At 40.2% G+C, this 20,040-nt stretch overlaps 1 protein-coding gene across 1 annotated transcript; it reads left to right on the top strand.

Moving 5' to 3' along the window:
• Positions 1-240: 240 nt before the first annotated feature.
• htr3b (5-hydroxytryptamine (serotonin) receptor 3B) lies at positions 241-16,399 on the top strand. Its single transcript, XM_071926976.1, has 12 exons — positions 241-339; positions 505-683; positions 776-1,072; positions 1,483-1,538; positions 5,136-5,299; positions 7,150-7,194; positions 7,677-7,786; positions 8,358-8,527; positions 9,121-9,278; positions 14,156-14,366; positions 15,144-15,353; positions 16,134-16,399. Exons 1-12 carry the CDS (start codon positions 241-243, stop codon positions 16,397-16,399), a joined length of 1,965 nt encoding a protein of 654 aa, XP_071783077.1.
• Positions 16,400-20,040: the final 3,641 nt, after the last annotated feature.

Genomic DNA, 20,040 nt, shown 5'->3' with positions numbered 1-20,040 from the left:
CTTCCCATGCTGTGAGGAAGCCTTTGAAAGGAAAAGCGCCAAATACCAAGACCTGTTGCAAAACTGCAGGGGTAAAGGATGGCAGGCATGGCTATTCCCGGTCGAGGTCGGCTGCAGAGGATTCCCAGCACAGTCAGCTGCCATCTGTCAGCCTGTCTATCCGTCTGTATGCCTGTTTGTCTGTCCTTCCATCCATCATCATAGTTTACTGTATTCAGAATATAATTGCTAATTGCAACAATGACTACTCAGACACCAGTAGAGTACAGGAAGGAGACCGGGACCCAGTCAGCAGAGACCAGGAGGTGGAGGTTCAACTCCCTGGATAACCTTAAGCAAGTAGGTTATCTCTTTCGATCGTTCAACTTCCAGGACCTTCCTTGAACATGAGCATATTTCTCAAGGATATCTTACACTCAAGGATCTCCAGGAGGTTTCATTCATTAGCTCTATTTTCATGATCCAGGTGATTTGAAATAACTCTGTTGTTTATTCAACTTGCAGTTCAAACTGCCCTGTGTTGAGAGGGCTGCAGATAACGTTGCAGAGCTTGCTGATCGGTGTGAGTTTTTGGACCTGCTGAAGCAGATGCTGCAGTTGGATGCCAGCATTCGGATAACACCTAGTCAGGTTCTGGAACATCCAGTCATCAGCATGCGCCACCTACAGGACGTCTTCAACCAGTAAGTCTGTCCTAAGATGTTGTGTGTACTTGTGTGTTGATGTCAATGAATGAAGCTGGCTGATTCACTGATTCGTTGTGTTCCAGTGTCAGGTCATGTTATGAGATGATGGACATCTGTCAGAGGCAAAGCCTGACCTCTGATAGTGGGAAGGCTGTGTCTGAGTCCACCGATCAGCCATCTCTGCACCAGCGGGCCTCCTCCGGCACCGCCCACCTTACCCAGCAGAGCATTCCCCTCCAGGTTCACCCTACTGGGATGAGCAGCAGGGCCCAGCCCCTCCGCCAAAGCACCAACCCACGACCTTCTACCACCCAGACCCAGAGCCGGGTCCGGTCAGTGGTGAAGAGGAAGAGGGTCAAGGTTGAAGCTGTGGAGAGTGGAAACAGGTAGGTGTTGTATTGTATCAGCTATAAATGTTGACTATTAAGATTCAAGAGATTAAAACAGCCTTTGATTTCTGCACAAGCTCAAAAACTCAGAAGAAGAGGGGCAAGTTTGGATGTTGTAAGAATTGCTCACACACTGTTGGGATCAATTCACTCAGTACAGGAAGAAGATTTTGAGAATTCAAAAACTGTAAATATTTTGGTAAAAAAATATTATAATTAATTATATACAATCTACAAATAATTTATTTGGAATGATGACTCTATTATCATAAGGTGAATTGCATTTTAAATTTACAGTTGACTTGCGTGAAATGAAATTTAATTGACCCAATACCTGAATAAGGGATAGATATTCAGGTTTCAATAATTGCAATCAATAATTTAACCTTCTATAGATCTTTGCTCAGCAACACCAAGGCACGTCTGCCCACCTCAAGCAGCACCCAGGCAGCCTCCAACTCAGGCCCACACAACCCAAGCAGTCATCACTGCTTCTCACAATGGCAGAGAAACAGTTCAGACTGTATCCAAAAGGGCCAGAGCTGAGACTGAGGCCCTCGGAGCCACAACTCAGGACAAAACCACTGCCTCCACCTCTCAGACAGGCACTTTTCCCCCTACGGCCCTGAACTGGTACGCCACCTTCATGCCGGAGCTCTTCCACTCTGCTGGGCTCCCTGAAAAGGATTAAGCAGGTACAGAAAATGAATGAATGAACTCGGTGGAAAATGCCCCTTATTTAGGGGCGATAGTAATCAAAGCATGTAGCCATATCCACTCTACGCTGGGCTGGGCGTGTATGAGATGCACATAAGATGCACATCACCTAAACCATAAGTCAGCCATCAGTCATGGTCCTTGAGTACCACAGGCTTGCTGGTTTTCTATTTTACCTGGAAGTTGATTCATTCTACATTACATTACATTCTCATTCAGCCCCTGATTGCACTAGGTGAATGTAATTAACTAGCTGGTAGAATAGAAACCCAGCAGGGCTATGGTACTCAAGAACCAGGATTGAGAACCACTGACCTAAACCAAAGCCTGTCCTAATAAGATCAGTATTATTTTCCCGATTGAAACCAATGAATGAATGATATTTCTGTGTATATAATATTCCAGGGTAATGTTTACACCTGGTGATACTTGGATATTATGGTACAACATAAGAAATGATTCAAATTCCTGTCAATTTAGAGGGAAGTCCACCCCTCTAAAGGCCAGTGACCAGCAACACATTTCCCTTTTATGCCTACATTGGTGGTGGTGGTTAAGATTAAAGATAGAAGAGGAACTCAGACCAGACCACAAAATCAGAGGAAGTGGTGCTTTTGAGAACAGAAACAGGTAGGGTCACATAAGCCTCAATGTACGTCCACTAAAAGTGCTTGTTTTTGCCACTGACAGGCTCAGATTGTCATTATAAGTGTCTGACAACATTATGGAAAGGACCCTACAGAGAAATGAAACGTTTTTCTTTACCTTTCGCTTGATCCGGTCTGTGTGTAAGTCTCGCTCAAGTCTCATGAGAGTTGAGTTGTTGCAGGAAGTTACACACAGACCGGATCAAGCGAAAGGTAAAGAAAAACATTTCATTTCTCTGTAGGGTCCTTTCCATAATGTTGTCAGACACTTATAATAACAATCTGAGCCTGTCAGTGGCAAAAACAAGCACTTTTAGTGGACGTACATTGACGGTGCGATTTGCCCCGTCGGATTACATTGCAGCTCGTTTCGCAGCAGCCAGCTGAAGCGATCTCGCTCAATACTGGACCGATTTCAAAAATTGTTGTCCCCTTTAGTCACTTAGACACAAAAAGATGGGAAAATAGGGTCCAGGTTGAAAAACACCGAAGTTACCCTTTAAATGGGGTAAATTCGCTTTCAGTTCAGTCAATTCAGAGAGTGGATTTTCAAATAAAAATCAGGGATTCTTTTGTCATTAAAGGGCCCTTATATCCAATCATTAACAATAATTTTGAGAATGAAAGTGTCATCATTGCAGTTTCAATATACATTTTCACTTGCATGAATTGGGAGTGAATTAACCCATTGACCAAAGTTACTACTCCTTTACGCCTTTGAGGAGTAAAACCTAGAGATTAAATACTTGCTAAACAGATTGAGAACAATTGCTGACAAAAATGCACTTTATTTTGAAATGACTTTGACCGGTATGTTGATAACCCTAAAATATTGTTTGATGGAGTACCAGGAGAAGGATGTACTATACACACTGTACACCCAGGAACTCACACAGGAAGTTGCAGTTTTTTGCCTTTCCTCAAATAGTAACTCTATAAATTAATCTGTTTTAATCTGTTACTTGGAGCCTGCTGATTCATTGGAATATGGTTTCTGTTGCAAGTTATTATTCGTTTACCTGGTGTTGCTCTGTGCTACATTAGTGTGCATGATCACAGGCCATAATCAGAAGCATCTTAAAGACGAGATGAAATGAAAAATGCCTTTTTAACCCTTTTAGATCACATCCCCGGTCATACTGTGCACCTATTTAACAATATATGCCAAAAAAAATACTTAAAATACTTTTCTTCCTGTAAAACAAAATATGCCGTGTGCTTACGTAAGCATGCCCGTAACTAATTTCAACCAATAATATCATGACATCCACCCATCAATCAATCTTCAACTTTTAGCGCACAGAGCTAAGAGGCTAAGATTCATTAGTTAGCTAGCTAGCAACAGCACACCCACTTTTCAACGTTCAAATCAAATTCCTCCCAACGTTATGTCCCGCCTGTCTTTCCTGTTTCACTCGGAAATACGTCACGATACGGAAGTTAGATACTCTCGAAATGCCGTTTCATCTCGACTTTAAAGGATAAATTTGGCAATTTTGGACCTATATTTGGTCCTAGTACTACAGGTATGTAAGAGACAAATTATATATACGGTAGGTCAAAAAACGCCAAATTTATCCTTTAATCGGCAAGTACAATGAACATGCAGGAATCTGTCTTAGTCACGTTGGTGCAGAGATACCTTTAACAACTTACAGTTTCACAGTTAATACTAATACATGTATGTAATTTATTAAAACTTACTCTGTTTGACATTCCACTGGATTTAAGTATGCCTTTACGATGACGACTGCACAGCAGTATGACTGTTCATGATCCTCACTAATGAACCAATGAACTGGCAATGCACAAACCTCTAGGGATATTTGTCTCCAGCTTTGTTCATCATTATATGTATCATCTTACCCCAGCGATGGAAAATCAATATCAGCATACCCAAACTTTCACACACTACCTTGATCATTGTTCAGCCCCTACACAAAGTACCTCTGCTGTTTACTCTTATTTTAAGGAAATTGTGGATATTTACGTTCAAACGGAGCAGATTTTTGGATGTGAGACGTGGATAAAGCTTCAAATCTGGGAACTTAATCTTCAGCAGCCCAACAGTGATGTCTCGCATTTGGTTGATGCTATTGCTTTCAGGTAAGATGCTCCCTTTTTGACTAAAGGAAACTATCAGACAATGGTGTTCCTAAATGGTATTTATTATTTCTTTATTTCAAAGATAATATCACCTGAACAACACAAAAAAAGCCTTCAAACTCAGATTATAGTGCTGTGGTCCAAAGATTTCTTTTTTTATGAAAATCTCCTTCAATCAAACCAAGAATTTCAAATGATATTATGTGGAATTTACATTGTGATAGTTCTGTATGACCTATTACTTTCCTAAATGTTTTAGTTACATTAGGACAGTGAAAATAGTGCATTCAAAGTAGTGTGATGGTCAACTTCCATATCATATTGTACTGTCAAGTTTCATGAGACACTAAACCGCATAACCAGTAATGTAGTGGTAAGGAAAAAGACAAACATGAACATTTTTGGAAAAACATACATTTATGCTTTTTCCCCTTAAACCACACTATCCTCATAGAACTTACATCAGTTTGATACTACTTACTATGATGTATACGATGAATTTAAGTCATGAGGAGTTATGTCCACTCTATTCCTGTATTCCTGTATACACTGTATTGCATAAGGACTTCATACACCCCTCTTCCTTTTAGCCCATCTAGTTGAACCTGTGCCGGAGAAGCCGAAGAGGTCAGCTCTGAACCAGCTGACCAGAACCCTGCTGAGGAAATACGACCATGGGGTTCGACCTGTTCACAACTGGACCAGTCCCACCACTGTCCACATAGACCTCATACTGCAGTCTGTCCTCGACGTGGTACGCAAACTCTCTAGGGCTACGTTCACACTGCAGCTGAAAGTGTCCCAATTCAGATTTTTTCCCTCACATGTTAAACAGATATGATGTTTTGTAATCAGTGTGAAACAGCAAAAAGCTGTATGGAGTCACATTTTTTCAATTCCATTCTGGATCATGGGGGTATGTACAAAATATGCAATATAACTACATGCGACTTGTATTTGAACGCTCAAATAGGAATTTGTCAGCATTACCATGACAATAAGTAAATGTTACATCATTCACCAGACACCTGACCTTGACATGGAGGTCAATAAGGCACAACAATGGAAAGAAAGCCAAACAACAACAGCTGACTTGATCAGTATTTGGGGAGACGCCTCAATTCAGTCAAAACTGTATGGCATGAAAGCGAAATATGTTTGATCTTTGATCAAGATCTTTGATCTTTTGTTATTGTTACTCTGCGCACACTTTTATATATTCGACATCATTGTCTGTTCAGATTTGGGTTACATCCCAGAATAGACATGAACAGTCATCCAAAAAAAGAAACGGATATGAGCAGCAATGGGATTGAGCATGAAGGCCTGTGGTGTGAACGTATCTTAAGGTCATTAAGGTTATTTGTCATTTCAAATGTTTTGAAATGACAGAGTAGATTACAAATGTCTGTTGTTGCAAGGAAATGAAAAGTCACAGTGAGCCAGTAATCTCCAAAGAAATAAGAGTCAGTGTGTTAATAATAATATTATTGTTAAAGGTGCTATGTGTAACATTTTAACCTCAATAAATCATGACCACATTAATTTTGAAACATTAGTACAATTACCGCAAACAAATGGGACCATTGCTGAGAAGCCTGTCAGCCTCTACCAGTTTCTACTCTGCATTTTCCATTGTGAGCCACCAGGGATTTGGCGGGAAATCTGCTGGATTGCTTTATGACACAAAACAGGAAGCTAACAACAAACAGCAAACACAGCTAAAATTTTCTGAGTTTCTGGTAATGGTAGGTGGTGGTATGAGTGAAAGGATGTTTATCCTCTTCAGGGAGGGGGAGGGGGGGCAGGAAACAACTGGATTTATGAGAAAGGTGGTCTCAATTTTGAGAAACACTAACAAATGTAGCAATGTAGCACTAACAATGTTACTGGTGTGAGATAGAGGCTACCAATCATCTTGAACATGGTCTCATTTGCTTACATGAATTATACCAAGATATCACAATTAATTTAACAATGATATATTGATGTTTAAAAATGCTACCTGTAATGTAAAGATGTAGCACTTCAATATTCCACTTAGTTTTAACATGGGGGTTATTCGGCACTTGACCGCCATGAAAACCAGAATATAAACTAATCACCAAGATCGGATGCAGCTGGGATGAGTTTATAGCGTTTGTAGCGTTTGAATGAGCCACGAAAATAGACTGAAAACTGACATTTAACACGTTGGTGAACAGATTCAACAACAGATCCTGCTTTTAAGACAATAATGCAGTCATTGGCCCATCGTCGTTTTACATTTCTATTTTTGCTTTACACTAAAATTAGTACTTAAAAATAAAAGTAGATCCGGTCTCCCAAACAGGAGCTAGTTCTCCTAAATGGTATCCCTCCGCTATGTTCACTTCTATCAATACAAATGCTATTTGGCGAAATTATATTCTAAAACATTGGACCAGCAGTCAATTGAAAATCACAGTAGCGGGAGCTGCAGCCGATCTTAGTGAGTATTCTGGTTTTCATGGCCGTCAAGTGCAGAATAACCCCCATGTTAAAACTATGTGGAATATTGCTTTAAGATTATTTCAAATAAATATATTTCCTTTAAATGACATTCAGAAATTCACATTTTCCCAGGATGGAAAGACCCAGAGCATTACCACAAGCATTTGGTATAGACAGGTAGGTGGCCTCTGTCTTATCTCAGTGTTGCCTCTTTGTTTCTCATCGTGCAGCTAATGGAAAACAACCACTGTTCCCATCCATAGAATCCATATCTTTATAATTAAAACACTTCCAATTAGCTACCTCTTCAGTGATTGATTTCTTCTGTGTGGCTGCCTTATGCTGTTTACAGTGTGAACGGATAACAAGCTATTGAATACAATCAGGATGAGGACAATCCAATTAAAGTTCATTTACAATATGTGGTCAGTCTTGTGAATGCGAGACTCCAGGGTAAATCTCAGTTCTCTCCAATGTATTGTATTGCTGTTGATTTTCTACAATATAAACACAGTAGCTAAAGTAAATAACAAATTATGCAAAATTGAATGGACTAAATCATACAATCAAGTTCAGTAGAGTTTTTGCTTTAACGTCTTTGTAAATAATTGCTGTCCCACTGTTGTAATTTTGCCATGAGCTTCCTTTCCTGTCTCCAGATCTGGACAGATGAGTTCCTGGTTTGGGACCCAGAGGAGTTTGATGGAATCACTGAGATCTCACTGTCATCTGATGCCATCTGGATACCTGATGTTATCGTTAGTGAATTGTAAGAAATCATTGAAATCATCCCTTCTTTAATCTAGTGGTCAGTCTATAGTGGCCCTCTTTAGCACTATGGGTTAAGCATGGTACTAAAATACTACCAGGGTTAGGGTTAGGGTTAAGGATATTATCTACATGTGTAAATTGAAGTGAATATCTGGAAAATGTTTTATGTCTGAGTCTTGGAATTGTCGGTTGTGTATGTTTATATAACCCCCATTTGCTCTACTCTTATTTATATCCTATTCCTCTTTGCTGTATCCTATTACTACTTGCTGCTACAATGACACTATTTCCCAATGGTGAGCATTAAAGTCCACCCATGCTAAACATGTGCGTACTCATAGCACTGTGTTTTGGATACAAACTATCCCACCAAATAGCGCAAGTTACGTTAGTTTCCCATCTTTAGGACGACAACATAACATCGTGTGCAGTCAAATTGCCCAATCCTCTCTCAAGAGTAGACATGTTGACACCCTAGAGGTGAGGCTAGCCAGTCTCATATTCTGCTCTTCTGCATTGCTGTCCACATCTCACCTTACCTCCCCCTCTCATTCATTTCTGTTTCCCAGTGTGGATGAGGGGAAGTCCCCTCCGATCCCCTACGTCTACGTCAACTCCTCCGGCTCGGTGAAGAACTACCGGCCCATCCAGGCAGTGTCGGCCTGCAACCTGGAGATGTACGCCTTTCCGTTTGACAAGCAGAACTGCACCCTCACCTTCCGCAGCTGGCTCCACACAGGTCCTCCTCCTGCCTTCAATGGGATGGTAGAGGGTTTTGCTAAAAGGGGTTGTGCTCAGAGCGATGTGGTGTAGTGTGAACCCGAGAAATTCAGGTTACCCACCTTAAGGCTGAAGTCAGTGTTTATGAGGTAAATGCATTCATAGCATAGCACCAGAGTTTCCCCTTTCATTGAATAGGTGGGGTGGGTCACTCTGCCTTAAGGAGCTGGTAAACCACCTAAAAGAATTTCATTAGTCTGGGTTTCAGTTAAGAGTTTTAGTGTCCCATGATGCTCTAAATGGCAGAGACCTTTCCACCCTGACAAGAAGAAAATTCCATTGTAAGTAGTAAGTAGTATCAAACCCAGGGGCATTCATTTATGCTTTTCTGGAAATGTAATATATATAATATACCTATATACTGTATATACAGTATATACGTATATGGGCAATCTCCCAAAAAACTGCATTCCATTAACGACAAAATGTGATTACAACAGAAGCATCTGAAAACGCAAACACAGCCAAAGCAGATATTTACTGTCTTTCCACACTATTTCCATCGTTCTTTCCATCCTTCTCCCTCCATCCTCCTCCTCTCTTCCTCTCTAGTGAAGGAAATAGACCTCACTCTGTGGAGGAGCGCTGAGGCCATTGCTAACGATAAGAGGGAGTACATGAACGACGGAGAATGGGAACTGCTGTCCATTCCTTCCCGCTACTGGCGATACCGCCAAGGCGACACCGACTACGCCCACATCCAGTTCAACGTACGTGCCTGCCTACATCCCATCCAATCAGTAAACAGTAAAATTTCGGACTAAAAAATACTCAAAAAGGTACAAGTACACAAAAAGCTATTTTGTGAAATGAGCTTGAACTGTGAAACGCAGAATACGTGATTTGGACACAAATTCTGTGAAGACGTATTTCTTGTACTTTTTGTGCAGGGAGCATGTATTGCATTTTAAGATGACACCAGGAATATGGAATGCTATGATATTACACTCAAGGATATTACAAGGTATTTTCATCCTGTGTGACATCTTTGCTCCTGAGCTGCAGCCCATTTGCCGTTTCACTTTCTTCCTCACACATCTATTCCACCTCAACTTCACTTTTGTTTTTTCCCCCAGCGGAGGTGTAATGGCTATCTATCGGCCTTTCCTAGTGAGTGTGTAACTGCGCTGTGACGGCCGTGATTGCTTATCGATGGCGAGGTTTAAGCTGTGGCCCTCCGCGGGTTACTGTCTCTCATGCTGTGCGCTGGAATTGTAAAGTGTAAAGCAATTGGCCGCAACCTTCATGGATTGGGCTCGTGAGCTAATGCCAAAAGATGAGGCTGAGGCTGTTTCTGGCATGTAAAGAGAGAGAGAGAGAAAGAGAGAGAGAGAGAGAGAGAGAGAGAGAGAGAGAGAGAGAGAGAGAGAGAGAGAGAGAGACTGATAGACAGGGGAGTGAGGCCATAATGAGACTGTCTCAGTGGCTGCCTGATCAATGGACTTCTTGTTAGCGCTGAGGAAAATGGCCTCCTTGCCCGTTGCAGGTGGAGAGCAGGGAGGGAGGCTGGATGGAGGCTGCTGTTTATTCAGCTCAAAGAGTCATGGCTTTTTAGTTATAGGGCATTTCATGGCTTACTGGGCTACCGTTACACTGTGGCAGTTTTGTTGCTAAAGGTAAATACGTCAGATAAATAGGGTTCCTGCACAGGTCTCCTAAGACTGGGAAATGTATTTGGTTATTTCCAGGTCTAGAAAAGTGTGGGAATTGTCTGGAAAAAAGTCTGGAAAAGAACTGTAGGAAGCAAAGGTTGTTCTGTACCAATACACATATGGCCACACATTCCCTTTAATCATAGACCCACTGTCATTTCACGTTATGATATTGGTTGTGAAGAATAATCTCCAGCTGTAGAGTGATATGCAGGGGTGGAAAGAGTACTAGAATATCGTACTCAAGTAGAAGCGCTGTTACTTTGCTTCAATTTTACCCGAGTAGAAGTAAAATTACCGGTGTAAAAATGTACCCAAGTAAAAGTAAAAATTAGTTAATTTAAAATGTATTCTGAGTAACATATTGAGTTATAAAAAAATAAAACATTATTAGATATAACATAAGACAGAGCTAAAAATAGGTTCTTTTAATTAAAACTTAATAAAGAAATAAAATAAAGCATGAATCAACACTAGTCATGCAACATGATTATGTTTGGCCAGCTTCTGATGCAATCCTTATGGAGAGCAAACAAAATTTGTACTCTGTAATGGATGTGATTCAAAATGTTGCTAAGTATAACCAGTCAAAACATACTTAAGTAAAAGTAAATTGTATGACTTCCTGAAACTTCCTGATACTGAAAAAAGTACACAAAAAATTGAGATAATTATTGAGATAAAAGTATTTTAACCAAATACCCCAAAATCTGCAGCACCAAATTATCCCAGTGGAATAAGTAGGAATGGGTGATGAAATAATATGTGAAATGTTTTGCTCCAAAGTGAGATATTCACTCTGTGGAAACAGTGACACCCACTGTGATAAAATGATTGGTAGCACAAAACATAAAACAAATTGTGGTCCTTTTTGAAGGATAGTGACAGGGATCATTAAAGTTTCATCAAAGCTAAAAATACTGAACAATAAACTTTAAGTAATGACCCAAAAAGATATATACATTGGTGGAAAGGAATATAATTAAATTACAATTAAAATGAGTCCCGTCTATTGACTTATTCTGAAATGTAAGGTCAAAAGCTCATGAAACATTCAAATGCAATCCAAAATTGTGTCACTGAATACTATCAAATAACATCAAATAACTTTTTATTTATGCAAGTAAAAGATAAAATAGGAATAAGAAGAAAGGAGTAACATAAAAAAAAGGATTAAAATGAGATAAATTCTAGTCTATCTTATTTATTCATTCTATAGGGTTTATAAAGATACTTGTGAAAGTGATTCAAAAGTAAAGTTTTTTTTATCAATTGTTCTCAGAGTTTATCATGTAATCACTGTTAGAAATATGTTACATTTTAGCTGAGATTCAGAATGCTTGCATTTATGAATAACAAATGTATAATATAAAGAAGTTCATGTCTATGAAAACCATCAAAACAGGAGATGTAATTATGAATGTTACTCCAGAAAGTGCTAATGGTAATACGTTCATAAAAAAAACATGTTTCCCTTTCATTTCCACATAAAATACATACATGACTTTAGACAGGAGATGGTTACAGTTGGAAATATTGCATAAAATTTTGAAGTGAATCCCTTTCCCCCTGCTATAGTAGAGATTATGAGCGACAAAGCTATAGGAAGTAAGCTCTAATGGTGCGTTCAGACTACGGGCTACAAAGCAACAGGGAGTCATTCGTTTTCAATGGAAGCGGTGTCAGAAAGCTACAAACGGCGGAGCGTAAAATGTAGCAGCGAGTCAGGCGAGCACAGCTAACTGAAGTTCAGCTGGCTTCAACTTTTTTCCACGAACAAATCAAGGTAGCGTAGGGTAGTTATATTTACATTATTATTATTTATTTGATGAATTAGAAGAATGAGTATTTGCCAAATAAAATAAAAACGAGACAAATGCAATGCTATGACAGTCTGACATTATCAGTTGGTGAACCCAGCGTGATGACGACATGAACCGTCAGCGACCACCTGGGCAACACTTTTCTGCTCCTTTGGCAACAATATAGCTTGGTAAGCCAGACCGTTCTGTAGCTTTTGTAGCCCGTAGTCTGAACGCACAATAACTCTTCCAGGGTACGGAAGAGGATTATTAGAGGCCATATGTGAAAAACTTGAGTTCTGAGATTAGTCTCAGAATTCTGATTTTAATTTCAGAATTCTGGGATTAAACTCAGAACTCAAATACATTCTGTTAACTCTATTGCTATGTCTGACAAACTTTGAAGATGGACGCTACCAAAGACGCTACAATCCAACGTTCCCCAAAAACACATTTTTACCGTGTTATGTCCAAACCGCTGCAACAAAAGCCATACTTTTGTACTTCTGAGCCATGCTCTCAGCGCGTCAGAGGCTCTGTTGGAACTGTCGGAATTGTCGCCGCAACATGTCGTAGGAAGTAGACGGATGCTAAGCACGGATTGGTGGATCGCTATGTCAATCATTATTTCGCAAATGGTCAATTCTCTTCCATACCAGAGAGTAGCTAGCTTTCCACAAAACTTTCCAAAACTTTATTCATATATTGAGACAGTACCAACAATAATTCAGTTTGGCAGCAGGCGTCTGCCATTGTTGGAGTTCCAAGTACGTACACTTGTCATTATTATTTCACATACAACAAAAAATCATGCTAAAAATATATTATGGTGCTTACATTAACATATGGTACACAAGTTCATCATTGCTGATGTCCATTGGCGCTCATGTGGCACTTGTATGGAGACTTGGTGATGTTGTAGCCCGTTTTGTAGTTTTGTCGATCATAACCATATTAGAGTTATTATTACAGTATTTGCAGAAATTACACCAATCTTGTGTAGCCAGACCTCTGTGTCAAACGAAGAAGTCTGGAGAACTTCTTGTCAGAAAATGTTGGATGACTAGACCTTGCAGAGCCAGAGGCAGCCATTCGGTTGGCTCCGAGTTTGAAAACACACAAAAACCACCTGTTTTTCTGTCCTGGTAGAAACAATTTTCCTTTTCTTGTTTAGCTGCTACGCCAACAATAACAATGGATGAAAACTTTGACTTAAGACTTGCTTCACTTTTGTCAGAAGTATGCTCTCGACATCAAATTGAGTCGATGAAGCCTTTATAACTTCTTAGCTTGAAGATTCTGCTCCAAAACAGGGCTGTAATGGCATCTTTTACCAACAGGCTACAGAAAAAGTAGGACAACACACAGGTGAGCACCGGCGCATGCTCCGCCCTAGTGCAATTTTATTGATTTGAAGCATGATGACAGCCCACATCGTCTCCACCCTTTTCTAACCAACTTTTCTGCTTGAATTTCTCCAGACCTCCATTTGTTGGAGGTCTGGCTGTGCAAGATTACACCAAATTTTCCTAACATAAGGTATTCATGTCGCTGTATTGACTTTACTCGTACAGGGTCCATCACATAGACTGTAAAAAAAAGATGGACGTAGTGAGTGTTACGTCACCCATAGGTTTCTGAAGGGCCGTTTTAAAGCCAAAAGTTGGGGTTCGCGAGCGCTGCCATGTTGACATTTTTTGGAGCCAGAGCAGCCAGAGCCGCAGCGCCACCTGCTATTGGTCCGTGATCGGCGACCTGTCAATCACTGAACAGGCGACCTGTCAATCACTCGGAAAACTACCCCGTTTTATAACGGTTATATCCCGTTAATGACACAATTATTTTGAAAATCGCCATACGGACACATATTAGAAGAAGTAAGATTTGCTACTGAGACCATAACCTCTTGTCAAAAAAATGTATTGACTTTATATTTTGAGTGAGAAGTTGGGCTGTGGTCCCATTGACTTGAATGGAGTTGGGCGGGATTTGGAGTCTTTTTGGAGCCGACCCTAGCGGACGTTAAAGGAACTGCAGCTGTCAGCCACTTCCTTATTGGCTTCAGAATTCACCCATGGTTTTGGCTGCTTGGGTCCATCAGATCTCAGCTTTCTTTCCTTACATTCCATTCAGGTATTGATCCGGCGGCGCCCCCTGCTGTACGTGGTGGGTCTACTTATCCCCAGCATCTTCCTCATGTTGGTAGATGTGATCAGCTTCTACCTGCCTCTCAACAGTGGCACCCGCATCACCTTTAAGATAAGCATACTGCTGGGCTACACCGTCTTTAGAGTCAACCTGATGGACGAACTGCCAGCCACTGCCCTCAAAACTCCACTCATAAGTAGGATGGTTTTATTAATTTTTTTGAGATATTTAAAGCTCCCTGGAAGGACAGGAGAGTATAATTATTTTTGGAGTATATATGTTGGAGTTTATTACCTTATTTACCTGTATGTTTTTTTAGACCCACTTTTCCTTCGTTGATTTTACTAAAATCCGTTGTGTTTTTCTTGTCCACTTCATTTTTTGTTGTCTGGTATATATGTGCAAACTCAAACTCAATGGACAATCCCATTTATTCTGTTGACACTCTTACTATAACCAGATATGTCATTGTTGTCACTTACCAAGTTCAAAGCTGCACTAGGCAACTTTGCACATTGGCGGCCCCAAATGGCAACAAGAGGTAACTGTTTGAAAAATTTGAACTTCAATACCCAGAAATCTTGTAATGTGACATCAGCAAGCTGCACACAACACACTCATGTTTACCAACCCGGCTGGTCTGTGATGCTTTATACCAAATGATACCAAAGGGACAAAAGAGCTAAAGATCTAACGTTGGTCAGTCCAGCTTTCGATGGACAGAGTGCTCACTCACTGTTGTTTAGGAGACATACAGTATTTGTATTTAAGTTTTGATTCATGAGCCATGGGCCACTGTCCGAAATAATCATTATCATTCATACTAGTAAGTAATAATAATTGTTACTTACTATTGAACTGAATAGGCTACGCATAAAAGTTGGGATGATGAAGAAAGAAACAGGAAACCCAAATTAGAGTTCTGAGCTTTTCTGTGACTGCAGCATTTTGTTTTCCTCCCACTCTCATCCAGGTGTGTTCTTCGTGGTGTGCATGGCCCTACTGATGCTCAGCTTGGCCAAGTCCATCCTGGTGGTGAAGCTGTTGCACCACAGTGAGAAGGAGTTCAGGCAGATGTCGGTGTCGGCCTGCCTGCTGGACAAATATGGCTCCGCTGGCCACGGCTTCACGGAGAGCGCTTTCACCTCCATCAAAACCCTGGACGACGTCAACCAGTTTAGAGGTGAGTTAGAGGAGTGTGAGGTTCCCGTAAGTGTAAGGATCAAGATTTTCCAGAAGTCCTGCTAAGATAAGCTTGAAAGGGGATAGCAGAGTACGTCCTTGCTGTATGCTTCACCAAAAAAAAAGGTGCTCACTGGAGTCAAGGGTAAAAGAATACTTGAAAAAAGGAAGCCATGGTACTCTCTCTCTGTGTGCAAAGCCTTTATTTTTCTATGGCTACTCTACATGTTTTGGCATAAGTGCCAAGTTTGAGGGGTAGCCATAGAAGAAATAAAGGATTAAAGCTCATAACTAAAGGTGACCAGGCTTTTGCTGTCAGAGCCCCTCAGCTTACTCCCTGCCCAAAAGCTAGCGAAGTCTTTTGTACTCTCTTCTTAAAACGTACTTTTATGTAAAACCTCTTCTATTAATCCTGTTTTCATAGTTTTATCTATTTTAACTCATACATTCCTCTGTCTTATTTGTCCTGTTTCTTACTTTGCCCGTTCATTTTGACTTGGTTCTAGGATTTGACCTGGCAACCTACCAGTCATAAGTCCACTTCTCTAACCTCTAGACTATTGCCAATTGTGATGAAATTTGTCCCGTTTCTCAATTCAGCCAACTCTGATAACCCTGGTAAATCTGAACAGATAGTTAGACTGACACGACACTGGTTTTGATTGGCAGCATTATTCACATGTAATTAGAGGAAATGCAGTCGAAGAGTAACATTTCCACCAAAACAGAAACTATATTGACTGTTCACCTTTCAGACCAGATTCCCTTCATCTTCTCCTAGGTTATGAGCTTGACCCCCCACCGGGGGAGGATCTTCTGTCCTTGAATGAGATCCAGGATGGTCCTACCAGGCTGGAGTGGCTCCTGCAGGAGCTGGTGTCTCTCCGCCTCGCCTTCTACCAGGATGACAGCGAGGACTCGGCCCAGGCTGAATGGCTGGCCCTCTGCACTAAGGTTGACCGCTTTCTGTTCCGGGTTTACCTGCTGGTTGTGGTGTTGTATGCCGGTACCCTGATGCTGCTCTGGGCCAGCTGGAGCTTCGCCTGACCGCAGTTTCAGCCCTGCACAAATAGACAGCAAGAATGACTCTGCATTTTGTTGGTCTTGGTTTAAAGCTGCACTATGCAACTTCGCTCAAGAATTCAAACTGTTATCTCCAGAAATTTTGTGACATGATACACTCCTCGGACCTAATGCTGGGTTCCATTCAAAATGAGAAGTCTGAAATTCCCTGCTGGTAGATCGGAATTACAACCTCTGTGCGTTCCAGTGGTCCAGCAAGGAAAAAACCAGGGAAGAAACATGGACACTCGCAAGTTTTCTTTTCAACCCAACATGAAATATTGTTCCCCATGCAATAGCTAATGTTATGTTAATGACATTTAGCAATGTTAGCTAGCTAGTTAGCATAGAACATTAGCAACTGTCAGTGCAACTTTACATTTCAAATTTATATGTGTAACCATTTACCAGTTTTATGGTCATGCAATGCTGAAAATCAAATTTAAGTGTATTTTGTGGATTATAATCTATTAAAAATTATACTGTGTAACATTTATAGTGTATGCTGCCATGGTGATGTGACGCAAGATAATCTCAGAAATGTCGGGGTTGAGAAATCTTGTGAGTATTCTGTGAAGAGCTGTTCCCTTTCGTTCCCTTGCATTTTTCCTAGTAGGAAGACTTTCTGACATTTCTTCGTCGCAGTGTAAATTTCCTCTTCGTAGTGGTTGGTAAGGGTGGAGATGGTGAAAATAATCTATTCACAGCAGGTTCAGCCATTTTTGGTGAGTCCAACTTTCTGTGGACAGTGTTTGCTCGCTGCAGTTTAGGTCACACTTTTGTATTTCACTCTTCCTGTATAGAGACGTTTTCCCCCCAGTGACCGTGCCACCATAAATTAATTTAGGCAAATATGGGGAATCTACAGCGTTTCAACTAGTGGGGATGGGACGCTCTTCTCTTTTGAAGCCTCAATTCAAATGATTCTATTTGGCAACATCCTGCTGGCTCAATTGGATAAGGTGTGTGCTTTGTAACCATGATGTCATGGGTTCAAATCTGACCTTGAACTTTTGTCATGTATCATCTTTCCTGTCTGTCTCTGCTGTAAAATATTAAATAAAAATACTCTCAAAAGTTGTATAATATAGCTTCTTTTTTTAAATACAGTGTGTCAAAGCATTAATTGCTTACGGTGCTGAACATTGCAGCCCTTTGGTGTGCGCAATTTACACAGTATGACCATGGATAAAGTATTAGCAGTGTTGGTAAAGCCCTAATGCTGTTAAAATGCAAAGGGAAGACTGCAGATTGCAAGCTGATTTATAGAATGTAAAGTCACAAAATGGGCATTAAATCTTATTCTCTCCACTCACCCTTCCAAGAAAATTTGTATGATTTTATGACACAGAATAGAATAGAATAGAATAGAATACGCTCTTGACAGAACAAGGCAGAATATAACTATGTTATTCAGAAATGCTTTTATATATTCTGCATCACCACCAGATATTGCATTACCACTGTGTGCAGCAACATCATAGTTTGACAGAGATATTATTGTAGCTAGAATGTTATCATGTTTTTCTCACAGTGAATATTTACCAAAAGACACTGTATAATGAGCAGGTTCTCCAGAGAAAATCCACAACATCGATGCGATGTTATGATTCTGCATCCATACTTTAATCTCCATCCCACTCCCTCTTCCACAAAACAGATCAATAAAGCCCATTCAGAGCTCAGCCTCTGTAACTGTATTCCCTGTTGGTTTCCTAATAGTCGTGATAAGAATATCAGAAGTAGCTCATAGAAACCTTGCCTGGAGGAAGATCTATAGTAATGCAATTTTCACAGTATCGGCAGGCCTTTGCTTCCAGTGGATCTTGTTACGAGATGTTATGCAATAGGGCTGAAGATGAAGAAATAAGAGAAACGCTTTATGTGTCAGTCAGTGCCTTGTTACTCGCTGGATGAGATAACTGAGATAACAATCCAGTTTTACCCCGACTTTAACAAGATATGTAAAAGGAAATGTGAGTTTTACGCTGTAGTACATTGTAGTGTGAAGAAAATATATTATCGTAATATTAATAAAACCCTCATAGAGCCAAACCAGCAGTGAGCCTGGCCTAAGCTTTCTTTTGCAAAAATATAAAAGTTATACTATGTCTGAGGGAGATTGGGCCATGTGACGCATTAGGAGCCAGTCCATGAATCGAAGAATTCATTTCCTAATTGCTATATATAATTTGTTTTTAAATATTACCTGAAATTATTGAATCATATTCCTTTCCAATACTGTATAGGGTATATATGTTAGGGAAAATGTAATTACCTAAACTTTACTTTACAATATTTTAGATTAGATGAAACTGTAATGAGCCCTGTGGGGAAACTGGGTAATTATCACATATAGAGGATGCAGTCTGTGTTTGTTACCATTTTGTCTACCAAGGACTTGAGCTGCTATCCTTAAAAATTATAAAAATATAATTTGTTTCATCTTGTGCTATCGTTCATTTTCTAAGAGTAGGTGTTGCTTTTTTCAAATAGTGGATATCGCATTTTAGAACCAAACTCTTCGATTGGCTTTCAGGTCCATATACCTTCTTCCTCAACAACACCATTGTTGTGCATTATGATTCTGGATTTACAGAGACTAGATGCATTTTTAAGCATTAATAGCAATTTCATGAGAGAAGGGGAAAAAGATACTGAGGAATACAATATATAGATAGGTAGAAGTTATACAGGAATAGAGCATCCATTAATACGGACGTTACACAGTGTGTAAAATGTATTCTTATTGAAATATCAAAATTGAAATATTATCAGTTAAGCGCACATGAATGACCCAACAAAGTAGTAAATAGGAATTTTCTATGATACCTGAGTTGTTGAGATATGACGTTTAACTTTTCAATGTTATTTTTAACATTTTTGTTTGGAATAAATTGGTTAAAATATCAATTAAAATAAATTAATTACATGCTTGATGAGCATTTTAGAATGAAGAGTCTACTACTGCAGCACAAACCAACTCTGTGCTGCTTGTTTTCTAAAATATAACAACAGCCACCCAAAATACATCTTTTGTTCCTGGGTCCATTTTGTTCTTATTTCTGACCAAAAGCACTTGAATGCGAAGTAGTACTTGGAAGTAGGAGCCTCTAGGAACGTGTAGCACTTGAAGGCAGCATAACATAGTGATGATGGAACATGACAGGGGCTTTAATGAGCTTTAATACTAGGAATAGATGATCATCCAGGTTCAGGCATCTGGGTTTCGTCTGTAGTGAGCCTCCCTGACCTGAGAGACAGTTTTTTAAACATCCACATGGCTGGTTGTGTGATGCCAGAGTTCATCCGGCATCACCTGGGTGACTTGTCATTTTCATTTGGTGGAGCTACAAGCATAATTTCCAGGGGTGTCATGGTGGCTCAGTTGGCTAAAGTGTGTAACATGTAACTGCAACATCCTGGTTGCGAATTCGGCCTTTGTCGCATGTCTTCCCCCTCGCTCTCTCTCTACGCTGAACTATATTACAAAAGTAAAAATGCCCAAAAACAAATCTTAAAGCTGCAACAAGCAAAATGGTTAGTAGCTAAGCTAATAGATAAGGCTAATAGCTAAGCTAAACGTACCTACCAGTCTCACTTTGCCAGAACTTTCTAGTAGCTAA

Source organism: Centroberyx gerrardi, chromosome 11 (genome assembly GCF_048128805.1).
Source record: "Centroberyx gerrardi isolate f3 chromosome 11, fCenGer3.hap1.cur.20231027, whole genome shotgun sequence".
Taxonomy (NCBI): domain Eukaryota; kingdom Metazoa; phylum Chordata; class Actinopteri; order Beryciformes; family Berycidae; genus Centroberyx; species Centroberyx gerrardi.
The sequence above is the reverse complement of the archived record's forward strand: the minus strand, read 5'-3'. Positions and strand labels throughout refer to the sequence as shown.